The sequence below is a fragment of the Papio anubis genome, chromosome 7, assembly GCF_008728515.1.
Source record: "Papio anubis isolate 15944 chromosome 7, Panubis1.0, whole genome shotgun sequence".
In the NCBI taxonomy this organism is placed as follows: domain Eukaryota; kingdom Metazoa; phylum Chordata; class Mammalia; order Primates; family Cercopithecidae; genus Papio; species Papio anubis.
Genome location: NC_044982.1, coordinates 25,268,617 through 25,285,677, shown reverse-complemented (window position 1 = coordinate 25,285,677; position 17,061 = coordinate 25,268,617). Strand labels below are relative to the sequence as shown.

At 41.0% G+C, this 17,061-nt stretch overlaps 1 protein-coding gene across 4 annotated transcripts in view; it reads right to left on the bottom strand.

The window, feature by feature from the left end:
- The window catches only part of STON2 (stonin 2), a 169,257-nt gene that overhangs the window by 127,060 nt on the left and 25,136 nt on the right, over nt 1-17,061 (bottom strand). For 3 of the 4 annotated variants that reach the window (XM_017961421.3, XM_031667930.1, XM_031667932.1), the window contains 2 exons: nt 3,340-3,625; nt 938-1,222 (listed from right to left, as the gene is read on the bottom strand). In XM_017961421.3, coding sequence (XP_017816910.2) covers nt 938-1,222; nt 3,340-3,427 — 373 coding nt within the window. In that variant the 5' untranslated portion in view covers nt 3,428-3,625. Of the gene's footprint in view, nt 1-937; nt 1,223-3,339; nt 3,626-5,335; nt 9,732-17,061 lie in introns of those variants that run through there. The other variant, XM_031667929.1, reaches the window with a different exon arrangement.

The window sequence follows — 17,061 nt, the reverse complement described above, 5'->3', positions numbered from 1 at the left end:
TCCCAAAGCTTATCCAAATCACCTGTGGCATACTTCAGTGCACAACAAAGAAGTAGCTACGTCACCAGGGTGGGGACTAACAAGTCCTACAGCTTTACTAAGCTCCCCAGTGCAGCTTTTGGCCATTGAAATGCCACAAAATAAGAGATTTCTCATATACAACCACCCCTACCCATAAGGATTCGGATTCAAGAGTTCTGAAGTGTGAGAATATCCATGTTTAACAAATCCTGTTGGTGACATGCTTAGACACGGTCAGTGGTCCACACGTTCACACACATTCATTTCTCTTTTTTTATTTTTTGGAGACAGAGTCTCGCTCTGTCACCCAGGCTGGAGGGCAGTGGTGCGATCTCAGCTCACTGCAACCTCTGCTCTCAGGTTCAGCAATTCTCGTGCCTCAGCCTCCTGAGTAGCTGGGATTACAGAAGTGCGTGACCATGCCCAGCTAATTTTTGTACTTTTAATAGAGACCGGGTTTCTCCATGTTAGCCAGGTGGGTCTCAAACTCCTGACCTCAAGTGAGCCATCCATCTCGGCCTCTCAAAGTGATGAAATTATAGGCGTGAGCCACCACACCCAGCAGAAACATTCATCTCTATATGTAAGGTGCTTACAGTTTAGGGGCTGAGTAAATATAATTCCAATCCCTAACAGAAAAATATATATGCATTATTTTAAAGACAAGTCAACAGCCAGGGACAAGAGTAAAGTTCTAGAAATGTCCTAGAACACATAAATTCTTTTGTATGCTTATGTCAACAAAAACAAGATACAGAATTAAACCAGATGAGAACTCCGTCTGCTCTCCCCTGTGCGACTGGTGCTTCAGGGGCAGGGGGCAGGTGAAATGGAATCCTGGCAGCCCTACAGACCTCTCACTGAAAAGCATCCCTGCTGAGCACATAACCAAGCCAGGCCCTTCCTACCCCCTCACCTGTCTCAGCTGTTTCCTGATGAGGTGGAGATGTGCTGGCCCAGGGCGTGTCGTCTTCAAACTGAACCCAGCTGCTGATGGCCGAGGCCAGGTCAGGTGGGGGCTGCTCAGGGCTCCCAGGTGGGGAAGCTGTTTCAGAGATGAGGCCCATCTTTTCAGAGGAGTCATCCTGCTCCGAGTGGGAATGGTCTTGAGAGCCTCCATCCACCACATGGTTCTCCCCAGAGGAGCTCTCAGACTGGTCTGGGGAAGATGACAGTCCTGGGAGGTGCTCTTCCGTGCCCCCTGAAACAGATACCAGTCGCCACCATCATGTGAGGAAGGCCGCTCTTCAGAGCCATCTCATGGAGGCAAAAACTAAAGATGGCCATGGGGTGCCAGCATGACTCGCCACTGCAGTGAGTGGGGAGAAGAAAGAGCCACACCCATCTGACTCTATGTGAAACGACTGTTTCCCTAGTCATGTGTAAACGCTGTAAGCTCAGCATGTCTCCAGTCAGTACCCTGGCAGGCAGAGACTAGCAGCCTTCTTCACTATTCTTATCCCAGCATCTACTCCAGTGCTTGGGGGTCACAAAGGAAAGTGCTTACAGAGGTCAAGCAAGAAATACACCTGCATCAAGTGGGACAAGTGAAAGGCAAAAGGGACTGGTGGAGACTGTGGCTAAACAGGAGCACTTTTGTCAGAAGACATTCAAATTCAAATTTCAAACTCTTTGCAGTCTATGCTATACACAGCCACAGGACACCAGGTGCAAACCCGTGTGCACTAATGATCAGGTGAATGTAACCTAGAGGCTATTCCTGTAGCCCTGTATCACTTGATTGGCCCTAGAAAATTTAACAGACTTCAAATTTTTTTTTTGAAAATTAAAAAAACTGGGCAGGTGTGGTGGCTCAAACCTGTAATCCCAACACTTTGGGAAGCCGAAGTGAGTGGATCACCTGAGGTCAGCGGTTCAAGACCAGCCTGACCAACATGGCAAAACCCCGTCTCTACTAAAAATACAAAATTAGCTGGGCGCGGTGGCACATGCCTGTAATTCCAGCTACTTGGGAAGTTGAGGCAGGAGAGTCACTTGAACCCGGGAGGCAGAGGCTGCAGTGAGCCGAGATTGCGCCACTGGACTCCAGCTTGGGCAACAAGAGCGAAACTCCGTCTCAAAACAACAACAACAACAAAAACTATATCCTGATTATGGTGGTAGATATACAAATCTATACATATGCTGAAATTCATCAGCTGTACAACAAAAGAAGTCAATTTTTCTTTAGAAATTTGTTAATCAAATAATTAATATAAAAATCTTTTCTCCCATCACTAGCCAACTGGTCCATCTGCAAGTACTCAAAGCCTCTACAGCTCTGTCAAACAGAAATAAAATGTGAGCTATATATGTAATTTTAAATTTTCTAGTAGCCACATGAAAAAAATTAACCACAACAGGAGAAAGTATTTTAATAATATACCTTTCAACCCAATATGTTGAAAATTTGTAATTTCAACATGTAATAAATATAAAATTAATTAGCTATTTAATTTTTTTCTTAAACTAGGTCTTTGAAATTTAGTGTAGGTATTTGATGCTTACAGCACATCCCAATTCAGACTTGTCACATTTCAGGAGCTCAATAATCACATGGCCACCATATTGGAGAGCATACCTGTTGACTCACACTTCCTAGGTGTTATAAATGAAGGTGGGATGACTTCAGTAGGCACTGGTAGCTGCAGTAGAACAGAATCAACTGACATGTCTATGCAAATATCTCCTGGATCCTACCTTGACCTTCATCCCTGAGCACAAGTTCTCTAAAGTCAATACAGTCATCCTCCTTATGATCAAGTATGACCATACTGAGCTCTTTCCACATGCCAGGCACTGCTCTAAGCACTTTTATGTATGAATTCACTTAAGCCTCACAACAACCTGTGAGATGGGTACTGATTATTCCTACTGTACAGATAATGAAACTATGCTTGGAGAGGTTAAATAAATAATCTACCCAAAAGCGTATCATTCATTCCTGGTGCAACAGGGCTTTGAACCCAAGCACTCCGGTTCCAGAGCTGTCATTTTTAACAACTACTTTTAACAACTACATTTTTAAAAGGCTGAAAGTAAAGCACTTGGTAAATATTAGGTTTTTGTTTCTTGGGAGAAAAGAGCCAATACTTTTGGTGTTTCCAAGCTTCTTTTTAGGGCCCTAAGGTTCCAAGACACTTCTTCTGTGTGTAAATTCTTCCACTTACGATTCTAAGATCTCAAGAAAGAAAGAAAGAAACTGACTCTTTTTTCTATATTAAGATCCCACCCAAAGAATAATCAAGTAGAAGCCATAACAAATAGACATGGCTGTTTGACAATCTCTTCGCTTCAGGAAATGAAGGCACTCCTTACCCTGCGAGTGGGCAGGAAAGGGTGGCTCTTCATTGAAGGAGACCCATTCTGACTGGTGGGTGGCAATCACATGGTCCAAAGTCGTCATGCTAAAAAGGCACTGGTCATCTTCACACTGCTGACCTCAGGTGAACCCCAGAATACTGTCTGGGGTGGGCTGGGGTAGGGGTACGGCAGTACGGTGGACTTGGGTCCGGGGTCTGTTCTAGGTGTCTTGCCAAGGGCAGTACTCAGAATGTAGACAGATCAGCCCCTCTTGCCGTTGGTTAATCTGCCAGGCAGAAATCTGTTTAACAAACAAACAAACAAAAAATGTAAAAGGATAACCATCACGTTATACTGAATCCACATAGGTCTAGGGCTTTTAGCGCTGCCCACAAGGCGGCCTGGGGTGGTTTCCAACTTGCCTTACTTCACTCTGTTCCTGTCATGCCCTCAACTTTTATATTGAAATGTCTGTCTTTAGCATCAAGGTTTCTAGGTAAGTCTTCATATCACACTTGTAAATAATTACACAAATTTCAGCAATTAGATTCTCTAATTTCCCTAATTATTGTATTTTAGAAATATTGTCATCTATAATACTATCATTGCAAAACAAATATTAAAACTTTTCAAAACGCTTTCACTTTCTTTTACCAGCTGGCAAAATAAAAGCATGTTCTTTTTCTATTAAATTAGTCCAGTCTCTTGCCTTAGGCAAGTAACTCTTTGTAAGTCTGATTTAAATCTTTGGCAGAAATGGTACCTCCAAGCATCATTTATCAATCAAGAAAAATAGAAATGAAGTGATCTTATTCATTTGTAGTAAGAGGATAGGGAATATCTGTTCTAGTGAAAAATGTGAGTTAGAGAAACATTTTCAATCTAGGCCTATTTAAATTAGTTACAATGGTCTAGCCTTTGCTCACACCACAATTATCTTCCAGGAATATAGAAAGATTCTTAATTGACATAATTTTGTTTATGATAATAACATCTTCTTACAACTTGAACCTAGTTCTTGATCTAATAATGAATTAATAAAATCGGAATTTATCCAAAACAAATGTGCTTCCACAAAAGAGCTACTATATACCTTGAATATCAGTTCTTATTAACTGAATATACACAATATTCAGATAGTTTCTAGAACAACTTAACTCACAGCCTTCCAACTGGTGCACAATGAAAACTTTAGGAAATTTTACTATAGGTTATCATCTGCAGTAAATAATCTCTACGTGGGAAAATCAGTAGAAACATTAATAGCTTTTGCTTTTTTGTTATTTAAAATAATTAGTTTTGGCACACGATGCTTTCTAAAAACCACTAATGTTTATATAGAATTTATAATTTTCAGAAACACATTTTCATACCATACTTCACTTGATTCATTAGCCATTTTGTTGAGTAGGACACGTAGTACTCTAATTCTTCTATGGATAAAAAAATTTGGGCTGAGAAAAATTAAGTGACTTACCTAACACTTTTAGTGTTTCCAGGCCCTTTTGGTACTCTAAAGTTCTTAAAATGCTTCCTCTAGGCTCCTAAGTGGAAGAGCTTACAAATCTCAGCACAGTGGCTAACTGACTTTTTTTCATAATAAGGTCTCACCCAAATAATCATCAAGTTGAAGCCATGTGTGTTCGACGTTCCCTGTGTAAGGTCACTCCTATCACTCCAAGAAGTGATAGATCCAACCCTTGAGTCCAGGTCTTCTGCAGCCAAAACACTCTAACCCTGGGGTCACAGCCACAAAAAGGTAAAACAGAATACAGTATCCATAGGCTATCACCCAACTTAAGTACTTTACAAATATCAATTACAATGGAACTGTAAAGAAATGTCCGGGAAACTCCCCGTGTGAAAGTTTGCCAGCACACCCCAAGCTATATAAAGGATGGAAAGCCCAGAAGCCTCTTCTCCAAGTCCCTCTCCTAAGATCCTTGCCAACCACAAGGCCAGACATATGCAGACAGCCTGGAGAGAGCAGGTCTCCCAAACCAGATCTTACCAGAGAGCAGCACAGGGTCCACAAGCACGAAGAGCTGATTCCCACTGGCTTCTGCCTATGATGCCTTTCTCAAGCCCTGTCAAATGTGTGTCAATGTGGTAATGGCTGCGGGCCAAGATAAGGCAGTAAAATTGAAGAGTCAGATTCCTCCTCTTTCAACGACAGCAGCATGTAAACCAGCCCCACTGCAGACTCAAAAAAAAAAAAAAAAAAAAAACACACACACACACATACACACACAAAACAAGTCCCTATGCTGACACATGCAGTGTCATCACTCAACAGGGAAAACATCCTGCCGATCCTGTGATGACGAACCCAGCAAACGTCATGGATAAGTGGGGTAGGGAAGCAAATAGGGGAGGAAGGTGAAGGTAAGGGGAAAATATTTAAAATTTTTAAACTGGAAGGTTTTAAAGATCAACAATTTCAGGTGTTATGAGAAAACTGAGGCCCAAGGAAATCAGGTGCACCAATAGGGATTGTGATCATGGGCCCAGAGTTAGGTTGTTTGGATTTGAGTCCTATACAGTCTTGGAGTCCTTTACAGTCTTGGACTCATAACTCAACCTCTTTAAGCTTCAGTTTACTCTTGTACAGCAAGAATTTAAAAACTCACTCCATAATTCTGAGGATTAAATGAGATAAGTACGCCAAGTACTCAGGACTGGATGTAATAAACCCTCTGTAACAATGACAATGAAAACAGTAGGTGACCTTACAGAGGGCTTACTGGGCCCCAGGCTCCATTCCAAACCCTTTATGAATGTTAACTACCGCCAGCACTGCTGCTGTTGTTAAATGACTCGCCCAAGGTTGCATAACTTGTTCGTAGAAGTCCTGGGACTAGAATGCAGATTTCATGAAACCACTCCATTTCTATCATGTGCAGATTCTGGTTTCAGTCATTGTTCAAGAAGTTCTAGATACTAAGTAGAGTCACTTGCTCAGCTACAGTGCCCAGAAGGCAGATTCTAAATCCTCTTCATTATAGATATAGGTGCACTCTGGCCAAGGAACCAAGACCATTCCTCAGAATGTATGAACGAAAAAAGAGCCCCAAAACTTTATCTGTCTTTCCTTCACATGTCCCAGACCAGACATGGGCTGGTGACAGACAATGACTGGTCCCAATGAAGACTGGTGGAAAAAATTGATCACATGGAACCCCCTATCATATTCTATACTATAAATCCATAAAATGGATTTTAGGTATTTGCCATAGAAGAGCCACACCAATAAGCCATAAGAAATTAGACCTTGAAAAGTGCTGTGCTAGCAGCTAGAAACCCACAGAAGAACACAATAATTGTGAGGTTAAGTTCATACTGGAATTAGTTTCTTGGTAAAAACCTCACCCCATTTTTAGAATGTGAATCATAAAATGAGGTTTAGAATCACCACAAATGAGTGGTGACTCAGTATCAGCAGGAGGATTGACCAACAGATGTTAAAAGTTTCAATGAAGTCTTGGAGTTGCCATTTCAGAGAGCTACTTCTTTCTCAGCATTGCTTATATACAAAAATTTGTAGAAGGGAGAATGCAATTGTCTGATAAGATGGGGGTCACAGAAGTAGTTTTGTCTTATGACAGTCCTCTAATTGCTTTTGTGAGACCTACATGTCTGGAAATGTACCAGTTACCCTTGAGACAGCAACCCTCAAGCAGCTCTCAACACAGCTGAGGAAAAAAGGATCCAGAGAACAGAAAATACAAGTCCAGAATAACTGCCCCAGCTAAAGGACATGCTGGGAGTGCCACAATTTAGCTGTAGGGAGATGTCTGAGAGCTGGAACCATATGGGACTGGGTGGGTTTCTGAGATCTGAAGGATATCCTTGATTCTGGACCAACAGAGGGATCAGCGAGGGAAGCCTCTGGACAGGGGATCACCGTAAGTGACAGTAAGAATCAGAAGCAGACCTTAACGAGGTGTGTTTCTGTCTGAACAAGTCTCTGTCTGATGACAGCAGAGGTATCTACTGGGGGAATATGGAGTGAAAGGATTGATTGACCATAGAAGCTAAGAAGAGTTCAAGGGGAAATGAGAAGCTGTGGGAGGTTTAAAAGCAGAGAGTGACTCAAGAAGTGTGCTTAAGGGAGATTAGCCTTCCTCAGACAGTGCTGGACAGGAGCGTGGTGATGGAATTTTTCAGCCATCAGTACCTCTGGTGTGTTACACAAAGCTGGGGCGAGAGTCTTCAGGAACATGTACTGTTTCTGCCCATTCTAGGGCCTGAGGGTGCAAGGAAGAACAAAACAGCATCTCTGCCCTCGAGCAGCTGTCAACTGCAGGGAGATACGACAGCAACCTAAAACAATAACCTCTGCTCTCTATCCTATTCTGGCAGTTAGTCACCAAAGGTAGGACAGCAGCAAGTAAGAGTGTTAAGAGACTTCTGAGAGCTTGAGCTATAGGTGGTCTTGAACTGTACCCTAAGCTGGAAAGGAGGGGTGAGCAAAAGAGCTGTGGGGCACAGGCATTTAGGAAGGGGGAGTAGGAATGGCATGTCTAGCCCACAGTGAGTTACACTCTGCTCATCTGAAGAGGGTGTCAAGTGCCCTGGAAAAGGAGCTCTAAGTTTCAGAACGAGTTTGAGCTCTGGAGCCTACCCTCTCCATTCCCACTGCCAATGCTTTAGCTCAGCCCCTCATCATCTCTCACGCAGACAGTTACAAGTCTCCTACCTGTCTTCCTGCCCTCAGTATCACCTGCTCCAACCTACTATCCAACCTGTCATGCTGGAGTGATCTTCCTAAAACCTGAAAATGGCTATGCCACAGCTCTGCTTCCAGCTCCTCAAAGGCTCCTCACAGGATAAAGTGAGGTATGAGAAATTAACAAAGGATTCCTGAGAGCAGGGGTTGCATGCTATGCCCTCAGCATTGAGCACAGTGCCTGGCACATGTTAGAAGCTCAATAAAAATTGTTGTATAAATGCAGGCACTTTGTGAATCCGGCCCTGATCCACCTCTCTAATCTCATGTGTCATTCTCTCCCCTTGTGAACCCTATATTCCTGATGAACTGAGTTATTTGAAAGACTGTGTTTTTGAATATACTTTGTCCTATTTGATCACTTGTTCATATTTAATACATTATTAAATATTATCTTTAGGATACATTTTCCCTACATTTTTATTTCATGAGCTCCTGCTCACCTTCAAGTCTTAGCTCAATCATTATCTCAGGCTTGGTTCAACAAGCATTTATGCCAAGTGGCAATCACTGAATGCAAAGATAAAGAACACAAATTATTTTGCTATAAAACCTTTATAATGTGCATGCTCATTGTTTTTTGTCTGCTCAATACCCAAAATCCTTTCTTTTTTGAGAAAAAAATATTATCTTTCCATCCCTCCTGGTAATTAATCTAGGCTTTGTCAACGGCTGCTAGAATATTGAGGGAATGCTAAAAGGTACAAGGGCCTTGAACACATGCAAGAGTGGCATGGCATGCGAACAACAGAAACTTGATGCAAGCCCAGAAGCAGGCACAACCTAATTCCGTGAAAATGGTGACAAGTGTGGCATCCTAATCAGACCCATGGTGTGACTCTGGCTTTGTTCACTGCTGGCTAGGTCCTGTGGCTCCTACCTATTTTCCAAGCCACGTTTGACAGTCATCTGGCAATCCAATGAGCTCTTTTGTACCTTTCAATAGACTTCTTTCCTGCTTATATTAGCCAAAATTAATTTCTGTTGCTTGCAATCAAGAACTCTGATCTATGGTGGTACTCCTCAACTTCCAGTAAGTAAAGTACCATACTTTCCACTGGTTCTTTATCCCCCATATCTTCTGAATGCTGATACTATCTTAACCTATACTCATTTACCAAATTATAATGAAATTATTTGCTAATGTGGCTATATGAGGAAAGGGACTTGATCTTTTGCTTCTTGATGTCTTTAACTCTTAGAATAGGGTATGGCTCTTAGTAAATGTTTGTTGGGTAAACAGGTGAATGAACGAACGAATGAATGAATGAATGAATTTGCCTTAATATACAGTAGGTAGCCTCTTCAGCTCTTCTGAGATGTTGGTAAATGTTTTAGGAAGGTTAATTTAAACACTCTGTGTAAAAGAGCTTTGGAGGAAATCTGCATATAGGGAAATATGTTCATTTCCCCTTCTCTTTGATCTAAAATTATATCATCCAATTCCAATACAGTAGACACTAGACACAGGGGCTACTGATATGTGGCTAACCCGAATGAGTTGTTCACTTAAGTGTAAAATGTACACCAGATTTTGGAGAGTATAAAAATGTATAAAATATCTAATAATTTTATACTGCTTTCATGTTAAAATGGTATCTTGGATGTATTAGCTTAAGTAAAACATACTGTTAAAATTATTTTCACCTGACACTTTTAATGTTTTAAAATGAAACTACTAAAAAATTTAAAATCATACATAAACAGCCCATGCTATATTTCTTCCTTTTTTAACGGAGACAGGATCTCACTCTTGCTCAGGCTGGAGTACCAGGGCACTATCACGGCTCACTACAGCCTCGACCTCTGCAGGCTCACATGATCCTCCCACCTCAGCCTCCTGAGTAGCTGGGTCTATAAGTGCACACCATCACACTCAGTTAATTTTTTAAAATGTTTCCATAGAGACAGGGTCTCACTATGTTGCCCAGGCTGGTCTCAAACTCCTGGGCTCAAGCAATCCACCCGCCTCAGCCTCCCACAGTGCTGAGATTACAGGGACAAGTTACCACACCTAGCCTCATGGCATATCGACAGCATTGCTCTAAAGCAGTCCATCTTTTATTTCATCCTTGATTTTGAAGGCTACTTTTCACAAGACACAGAATTTTTCCTTCAGTATTTTGCCTTTTGGTCTGAATGTTTCTAAGGAGCAGTTGATTATATGTAATTATTCGAGCTTATATAATGTGTCTTTTTTCCTCTAATGGCTTTCAAGATTTTCTCTTTATCTTTCATTTTCAGCAACTGCATTTGGATGTAGTTTTCTGTGAACTCATTTTACTCAAAGTTAGTGGAGTTTCTTGAATCTGTTTGTCAGTTTTTTCATTAAATTTGGAAAAATTGAGTCAGTATTTCTCCAAATGTGTTTTTCTGCCCCTTTTCCCTCTCTTCTGCTAGTCTGCCCTTGCGTTCACTGACTCTTTCTCTTCTCACCTCCATTCACCCATAAGCTTATCCTGTGAATTTTGTATGTTAGTTATTCAGCTTTTCCATTCTAGAATGTTCTTTTGTAGTTTCTATTTCTCTGCTGCGATGCCTTATATATTCACTCATTGTGACAATATTTTCCTTTAGTTCTTTCAACGTATTTATAATGGCTGCTTTAAAGACTTTGTCTGCTAAATCCAACCTTTGGACCATTTGGGATTAGTTACTATTGACTTTTTTGGTTTGTTTTTTTTTTGTTGTTATTGTTGTTGTTGTTTTATTTTTGCTTGACTATGGGTAATACTTTCCTAAGGTTTTTTGTTTGTTTGGCTTTTTTTTTTTTTTTTTTTTTTTGCTTTCTTTCGTTTTTCTGCACACCTAATAATTGTTGGTGATACACCAAAGACCTTCTGGATTTGACTTTCCTCTGCAGAGTACTGATTTTTGTTCCAGCAGGCAGTTTGACCAAGAGCTGCTCACCTAGAGCTTATATAAAGCTTCGTCTTCTACTTCATTGGATTAATTTGTTTCCCAAGGCCCTCTAATTGCTGTAGGACTCAATTTCTAAACTCTGTCTCCCCTGCAGATCTTGACAGGGTATGATGGTTAATATTGAGTGTCCACTTGATTGGACTGAAGGATGCAAAGTATTGTTCCCAGATATGTCTTTGAGGCTGTTGCCAAAGGAGATTAACATTTGAGTCAGTGGACTGGGAGAGGCAGACCTACTCTCAATCTAGGTGGGCACCATCTAATCAGTTGCCAGTGTGGCCAGAATAAAGCAGACAAAAGCAAGTGGAATGACCAGACTTGCTGAGTCTTCTGACCTTCATCTTTCTGACCTTCATCTTTCTCCCATGCTGGATGCTTCCTGCCCTCAAACATCAGACTCTAAGTTCTTCAGCTTTTGGACTCTTGGACTTACACCAGTGCTTTGCCAGGGGCTCCTGGGCCTTTGGCCATGGATTGAAGGCTGCACTGTCGGCTTCCCTACTTTTGAGGTTTTGGGACTCAGATTGGATTCCTTCCTCCTCAGCTCGAAGGATTGGATTCCTTCCTCCTCAGCTTGAAGACAGCCTCTTATGGGACTTCACGTTGTGATCAATACTCCTTAATAAACTCCCCTTCATATATAAATCTACCCTATTAATTCCGTTGCTTTAGAGAACCCTGACTAATACACAGGGCTTGGTTCTAGGCTTTGCTAGGGTAAGTTTAAAGTAAATCTTACTCTAGAGCATGGGCTGGCAAACTACAGCCACAGCCTAAGTCTGGCCCTCTGCCTTTTTTGGTAAATAAAGTTGTATTATTAGTATATTTACCAGCTACGCTCATTAGTTTACATATGGTCTATGGTTGCTTTTGATCTACAATAGCAGAGTTGAGTAGCTGTGACAGATACTGTATGGCTCGCAGGGACTAAAATAATTACTCGTCCATAATAACTACTGGCCCTTTATAGAAAAAAATGTACAGACCCTCCTTGAGAACATGGTCCTTATCCCTAAGACACAGGCTTTCTATATCTTGGTTGGATGCTTGAGATGTTAATAAGACATTAATGAGCTCTTTCCACTGTAGCTGGGCTGGACCACCAATGTCCCCCACTACTGCCTGATGTCCAGTATCTTTGTCCCATTCTCAATCCTCCAGCAGCCACTCTATTAAGCTCTGTATGGTTTCAGTATGCACCTATGCACTCTAAACTGGCCAAGGGTTCTCTGGGTACACCCAGACATACTTCTGCTCCTCTCTCCCCATCCCCATGCTCTCTGCTCCCCAACTCTCTGCCCTCTGGTGCTCTGTCCTACAGATTCCAACTGCTTCAATTGCCCCAAACTCTGATCTCTGTTTTCTTAGCTCAGCAGGACTGCTGTGCTTGGCTTAGACTCCAGCTGACTATGCTGCAGTCAGGAAACTCTTCACTGGAAAAGAGCCAAGGTGAGTGTCGGGCTCACCTCAGGATAGAGAATCTTGTGCTGCCTGTTGACCGAAGCCTGAAAATAGTTGCCTCATAGATGTTGTTGTTTTGTGGTTGTTCGCAGCAGAATGGCTAGTTACCAATTATAACCAGAACTGGAAGTCCTCCTCTGGAACATTACTTTCTGACTCGTGCTCACTTTTAAAAAGAGACTAGTTCAGACATCTAAAATACAGGTCATTTCATACTAATGTCCTGAAAATTAATTAGAAATTTTATAAATCATCTGAGAATAAAAGGAAGGGTTCACTCAGCCATATAGATTAATTCCATTGCTCCAGAGCTGGGAAAATGATTTGTTAGGTTAGCTATGCTATATAATACAAAAACATTACTTGTGCCTAGTTGGTGGTCCAAAAGGGTTTGTTAAATCTTTGGCCATCTTCCCTGTCTACCTGTTTTTCATAGGTATTCAGCTAGGCGGCATCTTTGAAAATCTCCACATCCACTTTTTGGGTTTGAGACTACTGGCAACCCCTGTCCAGGCATCTATTTGGAGTTTATGCAGAAACATCTTCAACTAGATCTTTGGTGTCCACTCCAAACCCACAAGTAAGGCCTCAGTTTTCTCTTAATCAAGGACAAGCAACTAAAGATCAAATCAAAAGCTACAAAGAAAGGAAGAATGGGAAAACCAGACTACATAAATTCTATATATTTCTTTACAGCGTTCTTCTAACGCAAGATATTCAGCTACCTTATTGAGCATCTATCTACCATGCACTCAGAATTGTGCATAGCACAATGACACAAGATAATATCAAGCTTTTATACACTGATATCTGTGTCATAGTGGGCTACAGGAGCCATAGAAGCTGAATCAGAAAGCTGAAATAACCCTGCTGCTTGTTTCATAAGTTGCTAGATCAAAGAGAAGCCTGGAAGGCCCCATTATCCTGTGAGAAAGACTAAATCAGATTAAGGACTTGAACAGTGCTTCTCTTCCCTTTCCTTCTTTCACATTCTTTTCCTCGATAAGGGGCATGAATTCTCATTAAGAAAACCTGAACAGAGTTCACTGAAGAATATACACACACACACACACACACACACACACACTTAATTAACAGGTACCTTGATGCTCCTAAAAGAGAAAATGAGTTGAGTGATCCTGGTTGTTTGCTCTTATTATTTCAACTTATGAAAAATTTCATTCTTTCATGTAAATATTTTATTTTTAAAAAACAAAAGGAAACCACCCAATCTTCTTCCAATTTCCATTGGAAACTGGGAAACAGAATGAACACCTCAGCCTCAAATCAAACATGTATGAGAAAGAAGTCCAAAAGGAACAAATGTCACATTGTGACCAGAGTTAGCATCTATCTATGATTCTCCATAAGTGAACTCCCTCTTCTTTTGTTTTATAATCACACACAGCATAATCTCCTAACCCTAGGTGCCTTCCCTTCTCTAAAGTCATATTACTTGTGTGTTTGGGTGTGTGTATATGTGTGTATACATGCATATACATAAACACACACATTTATATACATACATACATATATGTATATCCCAAGGTTATAATTACAAAATACTCTATTTGTGATTTTCCTTCAAAATAATCAATCCCGATGGCTCTGCTATCTAATAATTCCATGGCTCCACATTCAGAGTCAAGAATCTAAGTTACACTTGGCTTGAAAAACTGGTTAGGCATTGCCTCTGATCTTTGGTGCATTCCTGAGGCAGTGACCTTGACTGACATCCCCAGGTACCTGAGCAGTGTATTACATTAGTGAATGGCTCTGGTAGGAGGTCAGGCTTTAACGTTTGCAAAACATTTTCCAGTTCCTTGAACTCTCAGAAGATATTGACTTATTCCATCTTGGTACATTCATCTTGGTTTAACTCTCCTTCATATTTTTTTTGAAATGAGAATACTAATATTTTACCTGTGTGACAGTGGGGAGCTGATGTGGATAATTTCTTATCTATATTTTACAACCATACATAAATTAGATGCATTTTACAATTAATCTAATTTCAGAGAAGATAAAATATTTTTTAAGGCTGGGTGCAGTGGCTCATGCCTATAATCCTAGCACTTTGGAAGGCCAAGGAGGGTGGATCATTTGAGGTCAGGATTTTCTGACCAGACTGGCCAACATAGTGAAACCTTGTCTCTACTAAAAATACGAAAATTAGCCAAGGGTGGTGGCATACACCCGTAATTCCAGCTACTCGGAGGCTGAGGCAAGAGAATCACTTGAACCCAGGAGGTGGAGGTTGCAGTGAGCCGAGATTGCAGTGCTGCACTGTAGCCTGGGCGACAGAGTGAGACTCCAACGCAAAAAATATATATATAGAGATACACACACACACACACACACACACACACACATTTCTTAGAATCAATGAAATTGTCTTATTTTTTACCAGTTACCAAAAAGTACAATTAGTATATAGTTCCAGAATGGAAAGAACTTCATGGGTTATTTCAATTCATCTTTACAGTAACCCTGAGATAAGTAAAGAAAATATTTCTCTCACTTGATAAAGTAACTGGCTCAGAGAGGTTCTGTGACTAGATCAAGGTCACATAGCTAACCATCTCCCAGAACTGGGACAGAATTACAGACCTCCTGACTCTATCAATTCTGCACTCCTTCCACAACAGCACATTCTGCCTTCCAGAAATGAGGTATAACTGACAGTGTTCACTGCATCATCAGCATCCATTTCTTCTCATCATCCTGGTTTAAGCCAATCACTATAATTCCTATTCCTGCTTTCCTGTCTTCACCTAGAGGTGGCAACTTCACCAAGTTCTAGCTAGTTAGACATAAATGGAGATACGGTGAGAAATATAGTTCTAAAAAGTATTTTTTGTCTTGGTTTTGTTTTGCTGTCCCAATGAAGGAGACAGATGTAGTTCATGCAGCTCTGATCCTTCTCATGTTCTCTTTTTTCCCAACTTGAATATGGTCTTAATAGCTGGAGTTACAATAATCATAGGAAGGACAGGCTAAGAGAATGACAGTTATTGGTCCTGATGTCACTAAGCCACTGAACTGATATCAACAATCATTTGTTTCGCTATTTTTTATGTGAAAAATTATATTTTTGCTTAAGCTATTAGAATTAGACTTTCCGATGCATGCAGATGAATGTAATTCTAACCAAAAAAATAAAAAAAGAGATCAATGTGGTAGGCAGAATCCTAAAATGACCCCATTATATCTGAGCCCTGGTATTACTCTTGTGGTTATGCTATATTGCATGGCAAAACAGATTTTACAGATGTAATTAAGGTTACTACTTAATTGACCTTAAGACCGGGAGATGATCCAGGTGAGCCAAATCTAATTAATGAGCTCTTTAAATGGGGGCTTCAGTCCCACAACCACAAGGAACTGAACTCTGCCAACAATAGGCCATAGCCTGAAGGGGACCCTGAGTTCCAGTGAGACCACCACTGGCCAACCCTTGATTTCTGCCCGTGGTACCCTAAGCAGGGAACCCATTCAGATTGTGCCAGACTTCTGACCTAACAAACAGTGAGGTTTCAACACATATTTTGTGGTCCTGTGATAAACACTTACAGAAAACCAATATATAAACCAAGAAAATCTCTGATTGTCAACGAGATTGTAAAAGAAAAAGGGAGTATAACAGTAAAAAATGGGAGAACATACTCCAGAGTTTAAAATCTTGGGAGTCTAGGCAAAGCCTTCTTTAAATAATTTCCCAGTATGGGTAAGGGACTAACTTCAATTAAAATCAACCATTATCCATAATAGAGAATAAACAAAGGCAATGCAAAACAGCAGAAAATACAAAATTACACGTCACACTTTGAAACATACTACTTGGGTATTCTCTCTCCAGGTTTAATTTCTTTTCTCCTGCCTTGTTTATTTAGACCACTGCAAAATTAGGTTGCCTTTTCAGAGACATGGGGCAAGGCTGGAAAAGTGATCATTTTTAGTGGAGAAAGTTAAGGAAAATTTTGGGGTATGCTCCCTGTCTACATCAAGAGGCCTCTGCATCAGGAGGCAATTCAACCAGTTTTCCGGAGCAGGAGTGATCATTACACACCAGTGATTCTTCTTAACTGTGAGGGATGTTAACATTTTAGAATGTTTTGAAGGCGGGATGAGGGGAGAGTGAGGAAAAAAGGAAGGAAAGAAAAAGTAGACTCGATTGTGGTATCTTCTCTCACACTCTTTCCTTAAATAGGATATTTATTCATTCATCCAACAAGTGGTTATTAAATACCAGCTAGATGTTCAGGGTACAAAAGTAAATGAGGGCCAGGTGCAGTGGCTCACACCTGTAATCCCAGCAATCTGGGAGGCCAAGGCAGGTGGATCATCTGAGGTCAGGAGTTCGAGACCAGCCTAACCAACATGGTGAAACCCTGCCTCTACTAAAAATACAAAAATTAGCTAGGTGTGGTGGCACATGCCTGTAATCCCAGTTACTCCAGAGGGTGAGGCAGGAGAATCGCTTGACTTGGGAGGCAGAGGTTGCAGTGAGCCGAGATCACACCAATGCACTCCAGCCTGGCAAGGTTTTGCAAAAGGAGCGAAACTCCGCCTCAAAAAAAAAAAAAAAAAGAAGTAAATGAAATAGACATAGACCGTGCCTTCAA